General features: G+C 50.5%; 1 protein-coding gene across 1 annotated transcript; it reads right to left on the reverse strand.

The window, feature by feature from the left end:
* Positions 1-375: 375 nt before the first annotated feature.
* On the reverse strand, positions 376-18,556 carry PRPF4 (pre-mRNA processing factor 4). The gene is made up of 14 exons (XM_056109520.1): positions 18,450-18,556; positions 17,140-17,317; positions 14,129-14,315; positions 10,921-11,008; positions 10,419-10,498; positions 9,352-9,445; positions 7,672-7,766; positions 7,097-7,155; positions 6,399-6,522; positions 4,312-4,401; positions 2,784-2,906; positions 2,592-2,699; positions 2,377-2,495; positions 376-1,712 (listed from the first exon to the last, which is right to left on the reverse strand). The coding sequence occupies exons 1-14, from the start codon at positions 18,504-18,506 to the stop codon at positions 1,519-1,521; spliced, it is 1,596 nt and encodes a 531-aa protein (XP_055965495.1). The 5' UTR covers positions 18,507-18,556; the 3' UTR covers positions 376-1,518.
* Positions 18,557-18,802: the final 246 nt, after the last annotated feature.

Consider the following 18,802-nt stretch of genomic DNA (forward strand, 5'->3'; position numbering starts at 1 on the left):
TGCTCTGCCTAAGGCCCAGGTCAAATGTTTTTGCCTCATGGCCTCTACATGTCCTGGGACCAAAACACACACAAAAAGACAAATCTAATGAAATAATTTAAACTTAAAAAACTAAAAATCTCTGTGAGCACACTCTACCCAATCATGCAATAACTGTACGTCCGTTACTGTTTTAGACCTATCCCAAAGAGTGATGGAAATACATTTTCAGCTGGGGAGACAGCTGCGCTGGCTGGAGCAATGCTTTGCATGCCAGAGCCCCAGGTCCAATCCGCGGCATCATGTGGTCGCCAAGCCCCAGCGGGAGTGACCCTGTGCACTGCCTGGTGTGGTTCAAAAGCTTAAATCCTTTTTTCACGGTCAACTGTGGAGGAAATCAAGCATGTAACACTTATTCAGAAGTTTAGCAAATACAAAAGTTACCTAACTGGTTTTAAATGAAATCAGATGAAACTGAATATTTACTGATATGTCACATTCTTTGTTTAGACAAAGTTAAACTAAGTCACTCTGGAACAGCAAATGAAATAAACTCTAAATATTCAAGAAGCCAGGTGTAAGCCCTTCTTGAATTCCCTATACCGGTCCTTCAAATTTCCTATATTTTGATGAATTTACAGTGTATCCTGTGGTCAGTGGTTGTAAAGCCGTATTTGAGAAGGCTCAAACTGAAAACAAAAACAAAAAAGCCTCCATGGGCTAATGGCTGGGATTCAGAAAATGCTTAACTATTACAAAATAGTTTTTTTTTAAACGAGAGTTCTTATAGGATTTTGCTCTGTAAAATAAAATAGAATAAAATAAAATTAAAAAAAGAACAGTAAAAGAGCAAGTTCATGCTCACAAGTACCCATTAGGGACTTTTTTCTAGGTACCACGATTCGAGGGCACAGTCCTTAGCCCCTAGAAAAGTGTTGGCGCTACGGAGACGGCACGTTTGCTTTCTAAAACTGCCAGGGAATAGGTGGGATCACACACAGGAGCCCAAACTTCAAGGCCAACGTTCAGTGCGCAGGATCCCGATGCAGTTCGGAGTATTTCAAGGAAGAGCAACCCTGAGAACCAGAAACGTGTGACCCTCGACATCCTTCTCAGGGCAGCCGAGTGAATCTCCTGTCATGCTCTGTGAACCATCTGTGGTCCAGGGGAGTCCAGCTGCCTTGCTCCGGGGCTCCCGGGCAGTCCAGATCACAGGCCATGTCAGGGGAAGCGAAGTTCCTAAAGGCGAAGACAGCCACAATCCTGAGTGTGGTGAGAGGCAATCGGGTATGTGAATAAAAGGTTCATAAGAACAATGTCTACACAGTCTGAGGCGGGCCTGAAGATGAACACGACAACTTCAACCACAAAAGGGGCTCGACCAACACCCGGAGACACAGGGAAACCTGTCCACAGAAATCCATTCTGCTGAGGTTTTGCCTGTCTGTGGAGACGGGCGAAATACATGATGGAACAGAAGACTTCGATTCCTTTCTTTTGGAAATAGCTCTTTTTTTAAGGGCCAGTCCGGGGTTCTGGCTATTCAGCCATCCAGAGCTTGAAGGTCCTGTCATAGGAGCAAGTGGCTATGAGCTGCCCGTCGGAAGAAATATCTAAGCCCATCACTTTGCCTTCGTGGCCAGCCAGGGTCTTCAGCGGGGACCAGCCGGGGTGGGTCCAGATCTTGGCTGTGTTGTCGTAGGCACCAGTGAGCAAGTAGTTCCCATGGATAGCTAGGAGAGAAGAGAAAGGGAGCTGCTGGAAGAGTCCACGCATTAAAAGGAATCTAAAACAGAAGCCCCTAGGCTGGCTGGCAGGTTACTTGGAAAAATAAGGTGTTTGTGTCATCGCCCCAAAAAAAAAAAAAAAAAAAAAAAAAAGACCCTCTGGAGTCACATTCCTATCACATTCAGGAAAAAGGGACAATTTCAGGGGCCCGAGAATACAGTGGGTGGGGCATTTGCCTTGCATGCATCCAGCCCAGCGTCAGTCCCCAGCACCACAGATGGTTCCCCAAGCCTGGCCTGGACAGAGCGCTAAGGCTCTAAGCAGAGCATAAGCAGAGCCAGGAGTAAGCCCTGAGCACTGCTGGGTATGGCCCCCCCAAACAAACAACAAAAGGGTCAACTCCAGGCCCAGGGAGCCACTAAAGCCTTGAGGCTAATTTCCCTGAGAAGCAAGAAGAGTCGGTTGGATGCTTTGTGCTTCCATGGAGGAAAAACAGCAGCAACGCACTCCTGGAAGTCTATTTCCATGACGGAGGCTGCGCCACAGCTCCTTCTGGAGGTGTGGCAGAGGGAATGCACACACTAATTCCCTCCTGTTCCGCTTCCAAGTTAAGGGGAAGCTCGGCACAGCCCGTTTCCTAATCGGGCCCAAGAGAGCAGGAAAGCTTACGCTCAAACTTGACCCCGGTCACCAAGTTCTGATGGGCCGGGATGGTGTAGACGCATCGCCGCTGCCGAAGGTCCCATACTTTGCAGGTATTGTCACCACTCCCAGTTGCAATGTGGTAGCTGTGAGCGGAACCAATGCGGAGGTGAGACAGAGGACTTCCGGGCCACTGACCCCCGCCCCCTGCATCCTTGCCAAGTCAGTGGACTTCTTCTTACCCATTGGGGGAGAAATTTATTCCATAGATTTCCTTCAGGTGGCCTTCCAGGAACATGATACAGCGTCCCGTTCGCAGGTCCCACACTCGGCCAAACGCATCCAGGCCCCTGATACAGTAAGATATGAATTCACTCCGGAAGCCCAGTGTTGGGGAAGCAGGGTGGGCACAGTGGGTGCGGAAGAAGCCTTACCCAGTGCCAGCCAGGGAGCCATCCTGATGGAAGGCAATGTCGTGTACGCCCATGCTGTGGCCCTCCTGATGTAGAATCTCCTCCTGAGCCTCCAGGTCCCACAAACGCCAGGAGTGGTCATAGCTGCAACGGCAAAGTTATCCAGCGGCTGTCACCAAGCGCCTACAGCAGACAAGGGACCCTAGGGGGCTGCAGAGATGATGCCACAGGGAAGGTGCCTGCCTCGCATGGCCAAGCTGGGTTCAATGCTAAGCGCTGCACAGTCCCGAGCCCGAGTACAGCAGTTGCAGACCCCAAACCATACAACATGAGATTTACGACACATCTGTTAAATTAGGCAAAATGGTTAAGATGGATACCAAATGTTGGGAAGGGTGTAACATCCAGAACACTGGGAAATACAGTAATACTTTTGGAGATCTATGGGCTGGAGTGATAGCACAGTGGGTCGGGCAATCACCTTACATGCGATTGTCAACCCAGGTTCAATCCCCAGGACCCCACATGGTCCCTCGAGCACAGCCAGGAGAGATCTTTGACGGCAGAGCCAGGAGTAAGCTCTGAGGACCCCTCCCAGGTGTGGCTCAAAAACAAAATAAATCAACATTAGGCAGAGAATCTCAGGGAGATGGAAATTTTTCCTGACGAAAGAGGGGCCAGGGAGAGAGTTCAGAAGGCTGGACCTTGTGCCCGGCGATCCCAAGCACCACATGGTGCCAAAGCACTGGCAGGTTTGGTCCTGGTGGCATCCAGCACCCCACTGTTGGACTCAAGGACAGAACCATCTTGGGTCCCCCCAAGCACTGCCCGGGAGCTGTCCCAGACGACCTCCTGACCCCCTGGAAAAATGGACTTAAATGTACTTATGGAATAAATCCATTCTACTGCATGTAAATGACTGGGTTTGGGAGGCGCACACCCAGTGGTACTTAGGAGGGCTCGCTCATTCCTGACTCTGTGCTGAGGATGACTCTTGGCAGCACTCGGAGCTAAAAACGAGCCATTAGTGACTTTGAAATTCTGGAATAACTGCAATTTAAAAGCAAATACAGTAGACATAAACCTTTTTCTTAAAGAAGGTTTTGGGACACACCAGGTGAAGCTCAGGGGACCATACAGAATGCCAGAGATCGAATCTGAGTTGGTTAAGTGCAAGGCAAGCAACCTACTCGCTATTATCTCTCTGGCCCTCATACCTTCTTTTTTTTATGGTGGTTGTGGGGTGAGTGTGTGTGTTTGTGTGTGTGTGGGGGGGGGGGTTCATACCTGACAACGTCCAAGGCTTACTCGAGGCTCTGTATTCAGGGGTCACTCCTGATGGGGCTTGGGATACCACATGGGATGACAAGGATCAAACCTGGGTTGGCCATGAGGAGGGACGCGCCCTACACGCTGTCCTATCTCTCTTGCCCACTGTACACTCTCTTCTGATTCACCGAAGCTTAAGAACATCCTATCTGAAGAGCCAATAAAGGGCTCATACCCCATGGAAGGCCTGCGTGGACAAAATAGTAACAGAGCAGCTTACCAGGTGGTGCCCAGGAAACGTCCGGATGGATGCCACATCACTCGGGCCACACGCACCGTATGGCCTTCAATGTCTGCTACCGGTTCATCACTGAAAGCCAATGAGACATGCTAGTAAACCCTTTGACAGTCAGACAATGAGTCATTCCACTTACGAACCACCAGGCACACTGTGTACAACTCAGAGACCCAAGTGTATGTCACTATACATGTTCTATATTAAGATTTTAGGACTAATAACATAAAAACACTTCCCGAAGTGTTAATGAGGGCCTGGTCCAAGAGCTCAGTGGCCTGCACATCTGCCGTTAGGAAGAGATCATGAGTCCAACCCTGCTGACTGAGCACAGTGACTGTGTGGCTGCGAGTGGATTTGCCCTGGGGAGCATCATTGGGAGGGTGCGAGCACCAAGGCTACAAGGCGCAGCTCCTGCAGCAACCATGAACCAGACACGACCAGCACCACAAGCAGAATACGTGTGAGCAGTGCTGGGACAAGCACGCAATGAGGGGAACCAACACGGGGAGGGCTGCTGCCAGGTACTGGCACGGAAACCTGACGCCCCACGCCTGCAGAGCATCTCAGCTACGCGTGTGACGTCACCACAACAAAGACAGGGGAGGGAAAAGAACACAGAGTGGAAAAAGGGAAAAACAACTCTGAACCAGAAGCAGTGCTGGGTTTGCAGGATGCAAAGGAACACAGCGGGGGAATAACTAAGGGCCAAAGACAATAGAAACGAAAGGCAGGGAACAGGTCCTTGGTAGGAAGCTTGTTACTGAGGGGCAGGGGAGAGAAGAGGGGATAGGTCAGGGAGGGGAGCACTACAATGGGAGAAAGAAGTGGTTACTCTGGATGAGGACTGGGGGATGAATGGAGGTAAAGGGACATGCATGATACCCTCTCAGTAGTAGTACTGTAAACCAGTGCCAGAAAGGAAAAAGAAAAAAAAGGAAAGAAAAGAAAAAAAAAAGGAGGGGAGGAGAAGGGAAGGGTGGAAGGTGAAGATAGACACAAAAGTGCCTGCCATAGAGGAGGAACTTGGGGGCACTGGTGATAAATCTGGGCTCTAACATTGTACTCCTGAAACTAAATCATGAACAACTTTGTAACTCACAGTGATTCAATCAACCAGAAACAAAGCAGTGCTGGAATTCTAGCAAGAAAACATATTTTTTCTAGAATATGTTTGGCAACAGGAAACAAAATGCCTTGGTGCGAGTGGACTACAGATAAACAGCTTTCACACATTTCAAGGTTCCACATGAGAAAGGAACCCCTCACAAATCGGCAGAGGCTTAGTCTTTGGAGGGGCATTAAATTCGACGAGGCAGTAACTAGAGAAATTAGATGAGACACCAGCCAGAGGAAATAAACACGAACCCTAAAGAGGGCAATTAAAAAGGGAACTTTGTCAATGTGCATACATAGGACTAATCAAAGCCCGAGGGGAACAAATACTGCTAAGTATTAACAAAGCCAATTAAAACTTTCTGCGCTCATAGAAAAGATCCTGTCTGGCAGCGAGGAGACACTAATGAGCTCTTTACCAAACCCCGAACACCAGCTTCGCGTGCTTTCCCGCAGAGAGAAAACCGGGCAACTGAGTTCTGAGGCCAGTTAGTCAATAGGGCTCTCCCGACTTTCTTGGAAACAATCACACCAGGATGGAAAGAAACGGCTGTAACTGGCAAGTACCCGCAAGGTGAGGATGACCCTGCTGGAAGGAGGCCTCACTTCCCTGGCAATGTTGCCAGACACCACCCCGCCTCCTCTCCTTGGTGGCTGTTTACTAAGAACCCGGGTAGTGCCAAGAATATCATCCTCAGTCAACCTCCAATGTCGATCTATGGTGTCGGAGGTATAGCAGCCAATCTTTCCAGGTTAACTAGAATCAGTCAACTGAGGGCTCTAAGCCACAAAGTCCAGCTCCAGAGTTAACGGACAAGAGAGCTGGGCCAGGTCTGGCCTGTCTCGTTACTGAGGCTCCCGGAGCACCTCTAGGGTAAAGGAGCAAGGTTTCAGGCGCCAAGGGCCAAGCCAGGACGAGTGCCCGCGGCACGGACAGCATCACAGCTTCTGCTCACCTGTCCAGGCTCCAGAGCTTCACAGACCCGTCAGCAGCGCAAGAGGCCAGGTTGACAGCTTTCTCGTCCAAGGAGATGGTGGAATTGGGATGGAACACAATGGCGCCGACGTTGGTGTTATGGCCTGAGGGAGTGTTCAAAGAGAAGGTCCGAGTTCGCACCCAGACTAATGAAGATTGCAGACTTAAATCAGGGCGTCTGAGGACAAGTACTCAAGTGAACCATGGGACTACTAGTACTCCCCCGACCCCTGAACTACTTTAACCTAACCTTTATAGGAGTTTTTCTAAGGGGCTGGAGCAATAGCACAGCAGGTAGGGCATTTGCCTTGTACATGCTGACCCGGGTTCGATTCCCAGCATCCCATATGGTCCCCTGAGCACCGCCAGCAGTAATTCCTGAGTGCAGAGCCAGGAAGTAAACCCTGTCCATCGCCAGGTGTGACCCAAAGAGCAAAAAAAAAAAAAAAAGTCTTTCTAAGCAAAACACAGCAAGGCTTCGGATCTGGGTGCGGTGCGCAATTTGCAAGCAACACACCAGAAGGAGCCTGGTTCAGAGCCAAGAGTGGCATGTAGTAGGGGACTGGCGCCGGCCTCAAGCTCCAAGAAAACCCAAGCTGGTGAAACCCGATCCAGAGTGAGTCCTGGGAACTGGGTCTGAGTGTTGGGTGAGGGTTCGTACTGGGAAGACCAACTTACCTCGCAGCGTCTGAAGAAGGTTGCAATCAGGCACAGACCAGAGCTTGCAAAGCCCACTCCTATCAAACACAAAGGAAAGCATCTCAGCCTGGGTTGGTCTGGGGAGGAAAAAGTGCCTTGGTAGCATTACTAAACGTCATCACACCCCCAATCACCTTCACAGCGGTAAACAGAAAAAGAAAAACCAAAGGCCAGAGAGATAGGGGAGCTAGAGAAATAATGCGGGATTAAGGGGCTTGCCTTGCAGGTGGCCAACCCTGGCTTGACCCCTGGAATCCCCTGGTCCCCAGGAACTGCCCAGTGACCCCCAAGCAGAGAAATGAGTTTAGTCCCTAAGCAGAGCAGGGTGGGGCCCAATCTTTGCACCCCAGGTGCATTAAACTACTCTGACCCATGACCTGCTCTGAAATACTGGTGTCAGAAACGTGCCAGAACATTCCAGGGATCTTGGGGTCCCTTGCACAGGTAGAATTACTCAAACTTTAGGCTACATGTGAATGGGCAGAGCTCATGAGATGTGAAGAGGGTGGAGAAATAGACATATAAGACAACTGTCACTGTGAAAAGGAACTTACCAGCAAGCCGTGGCCAACATTTTGGAATTGGGACTAAAGTGACAGAAGGAGATAGGCCGGTCATCCCCAATCTGACTGCAGAAATTATTCAGAGACTTTAAAAGAAAAAAAAGAAAAAAGAAAAGAAAAATATGGCGAGTGTCAGCAGCTACTCCAGTGGCTTCCTGGATTTCCCACCATGAAAAAGGAGCCTTTTCTTTTTTTTTTTAATTTTTATTAGTGAAACACCATGAGGTAAGTTGTAGACTTACAAATTTTTGTGCTTGGGTTTCAGTTATACAATGATCGAGTAACCATCCCTCCACCAGTGCCCATTCTCCATCACCACTAATCCCAGCATCCCTCCCACCCCCTATCCCCCCCATCCCACCCTGCCTCTGTGGCAGGGCATTCCCTTTTGTTCTCTCTCTCCTCTTGGGTGCTGTGGTTTGCAAAAGAGGCATTGAGTGGCAATCATGTTTGGTCTATAGTCTACTTTCAGCATGCTTCTCCCATCCTGGGAGGATCCTCCCAACACCCTTTATTTGGTGCTCCCTTCTCTATCTGAACTCCCTTTTCCCCTAGCATGTGTAGCTGGCCTCCAAGCCATGGAGCAAACCTCCTGGTACTCGGTCACTCTTGGGTGTTAGTCTCCTATTTTGTTACTTCATGTTCCCCAGATGAATGCAATCTTTCTATTCCTCTCTTTCTGACTCATTTGGCTTAATATACTTTCCATGTAGTACCACTTGTATGTAAATTTCATGACTTCATCTGAAAAAGCAGCTTTACTGTCCTAACCCACCACCATTTTTGTTAGGAAGTCTTTATGTTGTTCAAAGAATGAAGTCAAAGGTTATCGGGAAGCCTCATGCTGGCTTGGGTCATCCTAGTATCCCTCAGGGGCTCCTGTGCTAGCGAAACAGAAATGGCAAAACCCTACAAGATCCAACATACAGCTCTGACGTATTAGAAAGAGTTAGGCAGAGGCTTGCTCTTCAAGCCCGTGTTCTCCCTGGCACCCAAATCTCGCTCATTTGGCTTCATGTTTCTTTGCTTGCTTATTTCCACTCTGGAGAAGCCTGTGTTCTCTTGGACACAGATTTCCCCCTTCCTCTCCTCTCCCGTCTTTCTGAGCAAGTTCTGTTCAATAAAAATGACCCTGCTTCACTATAAACAAGAACAAAACAGGATGAGAGAGTAGGGGAGATGACTCAAAGGGCCGGAGTGCATTCCTGGCACACAGACACCCAGAGTCTGATCTCTGGCATGGCAGGGTCCCCTGCACATGGGGGTGTGGCCCTCGTGGCCCCCACCCACCGCCTCTGGGCCTGGGCAGAACCTTTGACTTCTGCTGAGTACAACATACACTAGGTTCTGCCACCTTAACTGAAGATTCCTCCCAAGTAGCAACAGCCTAAGCAGAGGAAGGAAGAATGGACTAGTCTTCCTGAAGGCAAACTGAAGAGTGAAATCTCAGAAATTCTTATGGGCCAGAGGGGTAACATAGGGGCTGAGTACACGCTTTGCATGTGGGAGGATGGAGAGGGCTGGATCCTGAACAGCATCTGGTCCCCTGAGAATCATGGGTGACCCCCAAGGACAGAGCTAGGAGTCAGCCCCAAGCACTGTCGGATGTGGTCTTAACTCCCCACATCACCACCCTCCACCCAAAAACACATACTGCCAGGAGCGTCTTACTCGGAGGGATTTGTGCAGCTCCTGTATCTGGGAGGTCCTCGTCGTCTCAGGAATCTCCTTATGAAGCCGGGCTTCCTCTAAGCGCTTCATTGCCCTGTGACAGAAACCGTGCCAGGCACCCAAGCAAATGGGACTGTCTGCGTATCTCCTGTCATGTCATAGCCACTATAAAGCTAGGACGATAAAGCAGGTCTTCATACCCGAAGAGGAACCAAGGGGCAAAAGAACTGCTTTCTTCTCCTGCAGCAGTTATTTCCCAAAGCAGGTGATAACCCGGAGTGGGGCGGGTAACTGAAATGATCCGGGGAGGTAGTAGAACTGAATGCAACTGGAGGATGCTTTCTGTTTGTTTGTTAGTTTAAAGTGTGTGTGTGTGTGTGTGGGGGGGGGGGGGGGGGGGGGCCCTGGAGCAATAGCACAGCAGGTAGGGCATTTGTCTTGCATGCAGCCAACCCAGGTTTGATTCCCAGCACCCCATATGGTCCCCTGAGCACTGCCAGGAGTACTTCTTGAGTGCAGAACCAGGAGTAACCCCTGTGCATCGCGGGGTGTCACCCAAAAAGCAAAAAAAAAAAAAAAAAAAAGTGTGAGGGGCTGGGGAGATGGTACAGAGGGTTAAGGTGCTTGTCTTGCACACAGCCAACCGGGGTTTGAGTTTGATCCCCAGAACCTCATATGGCCCATCGAGCACTGCCAGCAGTGATCCCGGAGCGAAGAACCAGGAGTAAGCCCCGAGCCCCAGCAGGTGCAGCCCAAAACCAAACAAAAGAAAAAGAAAGCAGATGAAGGGGCAGGAGGGACAGTGCAGTGGGTAAGGCCCTTGCCTGCACGTGGCCGACCCAGGTTTGATACCTGGCACTCACATGTGGTCCCCTCAGACCTGCCAGGAGGGTTCCCGAGTACAAAGCCAGCAGTAAGCCCGAAAACTGCCAGGTGTGGCCCCTCCTCCCAGTGCAAAAAGGGCAGGTAGACATCACTGTCAAGGGGAGCGGAGTGATTTATTTTCCTGAAAAGGGTGCAGTAGGCCAAGGAATTTTGGGGACCTATGCTCCAGAGGTTCAGCTCACCTGGGCAGCGAGTAATTAGCGATCCACAGTCTAGCAACCTTTAGACTGTTCGGTCCCTCGTGGTACCAGGTCTGCTGATACTGAAAGGTAAAGAGCAAACTGTTAGGTCTGAAGTGTTCGGGGCCCTCCGCTTGCCGTTCTCTACTGCAGCTTTCCGGGCCCTGGGATGAAGGGCGCCAGAGGCACTTCCTGTCACGATGCTTCCTAAGGTCTTTGTGGGTGGTTTCTGGCTCTCTGTTACAAGTTACTTAGAGCAGAAATTCTATGGTTCTTTCCCGAATGGGAAATCATTTATCTTCCCTGAATGGGAACATCATGGACCTTCTACACCTACACCAGAATCACAAACTACTATTGCCAACAAACAACAACTCCTTCTGAAAATCTTCAAGGACACTTACTCCATCTCCAAGCAGTGCAAACCACACAGAAAAGAGAAAACGGGTAACAAATGACCTCTGCAGTTTTGTTACAGTAAAAGTATGAAGCTAGGCATAGTTACCTCTTCCTTGGATTTTTTAGACTTCTCATCATCTTTCTTGGTCTTTTTTAAGGCATCGGTACCGACTACTGAGAGGATATTTCTTAATCTGTAATAGAAAAGAGTTTTTAAGTTTCAGAATGGAAATGGAACTGAGATGATGAGGTGAAAAGGTAAAAAGCGGGCTTACCCTCCTTCTCTTAATCAAACCCCTAGTAAGCTTTTTTCTTTTTCTTGTGGGGTGGGTGGGTGGGGAGGAAAATGACACTTGGGGCCACACCTGGCATTGCTCAGGGCTTACTCCTGGCTCTGTGTTCGGGGATTATTTCCTGGAGGGGATCAGGGGACATATGGGATGCCAGGATCCAACCCGGGTTGGCTTCGTGCTAAACAAACTGCTGTACTATTATTGCCCTGGACCCTAGCAACCTTCTCTAATGGTCACCTTGTCACAGGGCCAAGGGACGACTCAGAGGAGAGAGGCTATGAGTTGGTTCCCTAACATGATCCTGAGCACTGCTGGGTGGACTCAAATACTGAACCTTCCAACCTGGTGGGCCAACCATGGTTGGGTAGGAGACCCCAGCCGTGTAATTTCTTCGAGTCTTCTTTACTTGAAGGTTGTGTGAGCTGAGATATAAATAATGTCCCTATTCATCTAGCATCGACCGGCCCCAGCACGCCACGCTATCACTCGATCTGCCAGGGCAGCCAACCCTCACGGGTACCACAATGTACAGCCACTAAACAATGTGCTCAGCAGACCACAGTGACCGAGAAACAACGCCTGGTTTCAAAACAGTCCTGGAAATTAGAGAAAGGTTGGTGGAACACAAAGTAACAGAGGTGGATGGATGGTGGGGAGACAGCTCAAAGTGCTGGAGTCCCTAGTCAGGTACAGGAACCCCAGCTGGGTCTCTGGCGTTGGAAAGTGCCCCAAGTACTGCCAGAAAATCCAAGCGAGGACTAACTCCTAGTACTGCCAGGTGTGGTTAAAAAACAAAACAAACCTTTGATTTTTAAGTAAATTATTTTTAATATTTTTATCTTTTTGGGCGACACCAGCAATACTTAGGAGTAACTACAGGCTCTGCACTCAGGAATTACTCCTGGTGGCCTTGGGGGACCTTATGGAATGTTTGGGATCGAACTTGGGTTGCCCACCTGCAAGGCAAACATCCTATCTGCTCCAGCCCCTATAAGTAAATTCTTATACTTTTTAATATACTGTTTGTTTGTTAGTTTAAAGTGTGTGTGTGTGGGGGGGGGGGGGCCTGGAGCAATAGCACAGCGGGTAGGGCATTTGCCTTGCATGCAAGCCACACACACACACACACACACACTAACACACACAACATACACCCCAGAAAACTGCAGTATTTGAAAATTACAAAGGAAGAAAGGTTTTAAAGGTAAGAATCAGCTAGACAGAAGGAAAAGCAAGAGGATTTAGCTAAATTAAACCAAAACCAAAACACAAATCTGAGACATTGTATTAAAACTTCTAGCTACAAATGTCAATTGGAATTTGGAACTGGAACCCTGGGACTAAGAAGATTTTAGCACCGCGCCCAGTGACCATGCAGAGGTCAAACCCTCGCATCCCATGAAAAGCATGTCCTCTAGTCCCTTGAGCTATCACAATGGCTCAGATGATTGTTGAAGAAAATAATATTTAGACTTATCCCTGGGGGTGCTTACTTACAAAGGGTCAGGTGTCAAAGAAGGCCTCTTTGGGAGTCAAAGCAATAGTACAGTGAAGGAGCTGGGAGTAAGCCCTGCGCACTACCAGGTGTGACCCCAAAACCAAACCAAATCAAACCAAAACAGGCTTCTCTGCGGAGCTAACACTTATGCTAAAACCAAGAGGAGAGAGGCTCTCAAAGAAGTGGAACAAAAAGAGAATATTAAGTGTGTTGAAAAGAGCTTGAGTATTCTGGGAGAGCACGGTGGCTGCCAGGCGCCAGTGACTGGGGAGGAGCGTCCAGGTGCCTGAAGAGCCTGCAGAGACGATTAGTTCTTTACTCCGTAAGAAGACACCATCGACTAGGAAGCACGTCATGCATGGGGCCACCCCCATAGGCAATCGTCTGGATAGAAGAACAGAGGCAATAGAACAATAGAAAAGAAGACACGCCAATCTATTTCAGAAGGAGACAGACTAGTGTGAGCTGCTGCACTGTGAAGGTGGACACTCACTGGAAACTGCACACGTGACAGTGCAGTCGCCAAGGAGGGGGATCAGACAGGTGAGTTCAACCAAGACATCTAAGTGCGGGGCCCTGAGAGACAGCACCGAGGTTAGGTGCTTAACCTTTCCTTTCCCCTTAGGACGCACCGGGGATGCTCCTGGCTATGTGAACAGGGATTACTCCTGGTGGTGCTCAGGAGACCCTGTGGAGTGCCGGGGATCAAACCTGCGCTGGCCACGTACAAGACAAACACCCTATCCTCTGTACTATCGCTCCAGGGTCAAGGTGCTTGACCTTAACTTTGCATGCTGCCAACGCATTTCACTCCTTAACATCAAATATGGTCCCCTAAGCACAGCTGGCTGCATCCCCAAAGCCTCTCTACCCTTGTCCCCTAAAACAAACAAACAAACAAACAAACAAACAAACCAAAAAAACCCAACAAAATGAAACCAAAGACCCATAAAAATCCCAGAGCCGCAAGTGTGGAAATTATGGGCTGCAAAGGTTCCGGAGACCTGGAGCTCCGAGGGCAGGCACAGTGGGAAGGCCGTGGGAGTGGGCCTGTGACCAGTGCAAGTGTAAGGTAATTGGGGACCCAGGGTAGGGCCAGAGACAGAGCACATGCAAAGGATGTCTGAGGCCGAGTCTGTTCCACGGTACTGTGTAACCCCTCCTCCCATGTCAAGGAGTGGTCTTTATGAAAACACAGAATGGGGGATTATGGCTCAATGCCTGGCATGTGCAAGGGCAAGACATGCGCGCGCGCACACACACACACACACAAACACACACACACACACTAACACACACAACACACACCCCAGAAAACTGCAGTATTTGAAAATTACAAAGGAAGAAAGGTTTTAAAGGTAAGAATCAGCTAGACAGAAGGAAAAGCAAGAGGATTTAGCTAAATTAAGCCAAAACCAAAACACAAATCTGAGACATTGTATTAAAACTTCTAGCTACAAATGTCAATTGGAATTTGGAACTGGAACCCTGGGACTAAGAAGAGCAAGTATTTAGAAGGGCACCTTTCTCGACGTTCAGCAGGACCTTCTCCAAAAAGCGTGATGGGCTCCCCCAAGGCTCGGAGGCAAGCCTTGACTTCGGAGTCGTCCGTGGAGACATTGATTTGTCGGGCTCGCTTCCTCCTCTCAAACTCTGCTAACACCTCAGCCTGACGTTCACTAATGTGCTCTTCAATTTCAAACACTTCTCCTATAAAAAAGATCAAGGAGCATCAGCATCAGATTTTCTTCAAGGAGGGGAGGAAAATGGTTTCTTGTGAACAGATTTATTATATTATTTATTATACACCTTTTTATACACTTTATAGGTATTGCTGTTTCTCAGTTTACTAAATTAGGTCAAACAAAACTCAACGTAAGAAAACAGTCCAAGTCATCTAATGTCATTTGGCATCCTTACGCTTACACACAAACACATTGCTTAGATGAGAAAGTGAGGGCAGAGATTCTAGCGCAGAGTTCAATACGTGAATTATCTCAAAAATGGAAATGCTATTTTAACAATTGCAGGGCCACAGAAATAGGACAGGGGTTTAGGTGCTTGTCTGGCATGCAGTCGACTCTTGCTCAGTCCTCAGCACCAGGTAGTCTTCTGGTACTATAAGGAGTGAGCCCCGAGCACAGAGCTGGGAATAAATCCCGTGAGTTCTGCTCGAACCAACCTCTGCTTCCGCCCAGCAAAACTCAAAATGATTGCCAAAGCAATTCTCTATAGCAGTCCAAGTATAAATTTACAAATATAAGCAATAAACAAAAACCCTTATAAAGTTTTTTTTTTTTGATACTCTAGAAGCTAGTTTTAAAAGTCATAGCAAAGGGGCTGGAGAGACAGTACAATAGATAAGGAAGACGCATGCTGTGCACCCAGCCGATCTGGGTCCTATGCCCTCCCTGCTATCCCATATGGTCCCCTGAGCCCCATCAGGTGTGATTCCAGAGTTCAGAGCCAGGAGTAACCTCTAAGCATTGCTGGGTGTGGCTCCCTCTCCCCTGAAAATAGATTAAAAAAAAGTCACACCAAATACAGGCATTTAAATAAAATGAGAAGTGAAGTGGTGATGCCATTAAGTTTAAAATACATCTGTGCAGCTGGGGTTGGAGTGATAGCACAGCGGGTAGGGCAATTGCCTTGCACACGGCCGATCCGGGTTCGATTTCCAGCATCCCATATGGTCCCCTGAGCACTGCCAGGAGTAATTACTGAGTGCAGAGCCAGGATGCATCGTTCGGTGTGACCCAAAAAGAAAAAAAAAAATCTGTGCAGGGATGGAGTGATAGTACAGTGGGTAAGGCATTTGCCTTGCATGAAGCCGACCTTGGTTCAATTCCCGGCACCCCATAATGGTTCCCTGAGCATTTCTGTGCAGAGCCAGGAGAAGCCTGAGTACTACCAGGTGTGAGACAAAAACCAAAAAATAAGTTAATTAAAAAAATCCAGCAAAACACCCCCCCCCCAAAAAAAAACCAACCTTCTGCAGTGCTTGAATAATGTCTAAATTTATGTCATTCTAAAAATTAATCTGTGAGTAGGCTGGAGAGAGAGGCACTTAACTTGCACACAGCTGACCTGGGTGCTGGTTAAGTGCCTAGCCCACTGTATTATCAACAGGAGGGATCCCTGAATAGAGCACAGAGCCAGGAGCAAGCCATGAGTACTGCTGGGTGTTGCCCTCAAACAAACAAACAAAACTAAACAACAAAAAAACCTTCAAAAAATCAACTACCGTAGGACCCAACAATTCCACTCCTGAGCAGCCCACCTAAGAACACAGAAACTGAACTTGAAGAGATACGTGCACAACTATGTGGTTTTTGTTCTGGGGTTTGCAGCTGACAGCTTGTGGTCTTGGGATCCCATCTGGAGCCCAGGATCGGTTCACGGTCAGACAAGGCAAGGGCCTTAGCCCCTGTACTATCTCTTGGGTCCCTGTACTCCTGTATTAAACGCGGCACCACTTAAAATAGCCAGGATATGAGCCAGAGACACAGTACGGCAGGTAGGGCATTTGCCTTGCACACAGCCGACCTGGGTTTGATCCCTGGCACCACAGAAGGTCCCCCAAGCTACTAGGAGTCACTCCTGAGCACAGAGCAAGGAGGAAGCCCCGAATGCCACCGGTTGTGGCCCCAAAACCAAACAAGGTAAGTAAAACAGCCAAGATCTGGAAACAACCCAAAAGCGGAATGAGAGATGAAACGAATAAAGCAGGGATAGAGACTTTTTCTGTCGAGGGCCATTCTGAGGGACCACAGCAATAATATAATGGGTAAGGTGTTTGCCTTGCACAGGGCTGACCTGGGTTCGATCCTGGTCCCGAACATTGCCAGGCGTAATTCCTGAGTGCAGAGTTAGGAGTAACCCCTGAGCACTGTCAGGTGTGACCCAAAAAGTGGCCTCCTGCACAAGGAACAAAAGAGGGTGGAGGGCATCTGGCTATTCTCAGGCCGCAAACCAAAGGTAGGTATGCTGCAGAGAGCTGACATCTGGGTCAGTCCCGTCAGGTCCAGGGGCCAGACCAGTGCAAGGCCCTGGGTTCAACCCCCGACACCACATGTTACCCTAAGCACCTTTGCCGTGACACTGGTGGGTCCCCTAACCCACAGATATGTGATCCGTCCCACTAAATATGTTCTTTTTAATTTTCAGTGAAGCAAGGTAGTTTTTTATTGAATGAAACTTGCTTAGAAAGATGAGAAGGAAGAGGGAAGATGTGTGTTCAAGAGAAGACAGGCTTTTCCAGACTGAAAATAAGCAAGCAGAGAAACAGAGGAGAGAGAAAAGAGCAAGCGCCAAACATTACTATTTTTTTTAAAGGCATTCAGAGAATTACACAGTACAGTGGACATGGCATTTTCCTTGCATGTGGCAACCTGAGGTTCATCTCTGACAACCCCTGAACACCGCCAGGAGTGACTCCTGAGCACAGCCAGGCATGGCCCCCAAACAGCAAAAGTATTCGCTATAGAGACTCTGAGCACCGGAGGCAAAATCGGACTCAGAGACTGTATCTTACCAGAAGTGATGTTGATGTTTCCTGCTTCAATGCCTGCTTTAAGCCCTTCTTTCCCCAAAATCCCAGACTCGCCCTTCAACAGCCGTTCCCGCTCCTTCTCTTCCAGGCTTCCATAATAGATGTGCGGCTTCTTCACCAAGGGTGCCACCAAGTCGTCGGGGGCCTTCGTTTTGGTCGCCTGCAAAAAAGATCAAGGCTTCGATGAATCCTCAGTAACCCCAGCAACTTGCTAGGTTTTCCCGCAAGATGCCCCTCATCAGGAACAACGGACAAGACGTGCCTTCATCCGGGCTGGACAGAGAGTCCAGCGGGGGTTGGGGTTTGGGGAGGGGCTGGCACTTGCCTGGCAGGCCCTTGACCTGAGTTGGTTCCCTGCCCCTTCCAGGGGTGATCCCTGAGCACAGAGCAGGAAGAAGCCCTGAGTACTGCCGGGTGGGACCCCCCCCCCAAACAAACAAAAGAATGTGTCTTCACTGACTGAAGGGGTGGGGGGTGGGTGAGAGTGCTGGTGCTGGGCTCAGCGTCACATGCATCTTTCACCTAGTGCACAGGGAGAGGTGGAACATAAATGAACTTCCCAGGGTGAGCTTCCCCCCCCCCCCCCCCCCCCGCAATCAAAGGTTCCCTTTGGGGGGCTTCAGCGAGAGCACGGAAGGCAGGACGTTCGCCCGGCACGCCACCGACCCGGGTTCTATCCCCAGCACTGCCGGGAGCGATTCCTGAGTGCGGAGCCAGGCAGGAGCGACCCCTGTGCACCGCTGGGTGTGCACCCCCCCCCGCCGCCCCCCCCAAAAAAGCGAAACAAGAGAAAAACCCAAGCCAACCAACAAAAAAGTCCACTTTGGGAGGGGTTTCATTCATTCGGGAGGGAAGTGCGATCTCTTCTGGGACGGACGGACACGGGGTCAAGGCCGGGAGCACTGCAAGGGCTGACTTTGGCCGGGGAGAAGGCGAAGACGAACGGGGCGGGGGCGGGGGCGGGGAGCCCCGTCTCGGGTGGGACTTCCGGGCGGGGGCCGGGAGAGACGAGCCCGGAGGCCTCGCGCGGGTGGAGAGACCCGGTCTCGGGCCGGCCAAGCCCCCCCCCCCACCCCGGAGCGCGGCAGGGAGCGACCGCGGGCGCTCGGGGGACGCCGTGGGCCGTGCCGAGGAGCCTCGGGGCGCGGGAAAGAAAACGCCCGTGGACAGCACGCAGGGTGCGCGGAGGCCAGGCCGGACCCGCGCCCGCAGCCCGGCCCTCCGCGCTCGCCAGCACCTCGGCCTCCTCACGGGCCGCTCCCCCGCGCCCCGCACCCGCGGCCCTCCCGTACCGTGGAGGAGGAGGCGGAGGAGGCGGAGGAGGCGGAGGAGGCGCGCGAGGCGGCCATGCCGGGCTCCGGAGCGCCGAGGCTGCCGGCAAAGCCCGAGCCTGCGTGCCGGACCGTGTCCCGCGCGCGCCCAGCCGGGACAGCGGAAGCGCGTCACGGGCAGGAAGTCGGTCCGAGAGCCGCGCGGGAGCCTGGGCGTCGCGGAGCATCACGGGAACTGTAGTCTGCGCCGCCGCTTCCGGGCCGGGGCCGCGGAGCAAAGCGCGCGGCGGGCGGGCGGGCGGCGGGCGAGGTTTTCGGCCAGGGGGGCCCGGAGCATTCTGGGAGATGTAGTCCGCCGCGTGGCGGGGCCGCTG

The sequence above is a fragment of the Sorex fumeus genome, unplaced genomic scaffold (assembly GCF_029834395.1).
Source record: "Sorex fumeus unplaced genomic scaffold, SorFum_2.1 ptg000285l, whole genome shotgun sequence".
Lineage (NCBI taxonomy): Eukaryota > Metazoa > Chordata > Mammalia > Eulipotyphla > Soricidae > Sorex > Sorex fumeus.

What these genes read in the sequence shown, in the direction of transcription:
- PRPF4 (XM_056109520.1), bottom strand. Translation starts at nt 18,506, where the DNA reads ATGGCCGCCTCGCGCGCCTCCTCCGCCTCCTCCGCCTCCTCCGCCTCC. An exon ending in CCTTCTTCAGACGCTGCGAG is followed by an intron (nt 6,523 to 7,096) that starts GTAAGTTGGTCT and finishes ACACTCCCTCAG; the next exon opens with GCCATAACACCAACGTCGGC. An exon ending in CGTTTCCTGGGCACCACCTG is followed by an intron (nt 2,907 to 4,311) that starts GTAAGCTGCTCT and finishes TTGCCGTTGCAG; the next exon opens with CTATGACCACTCCTGGCGTT.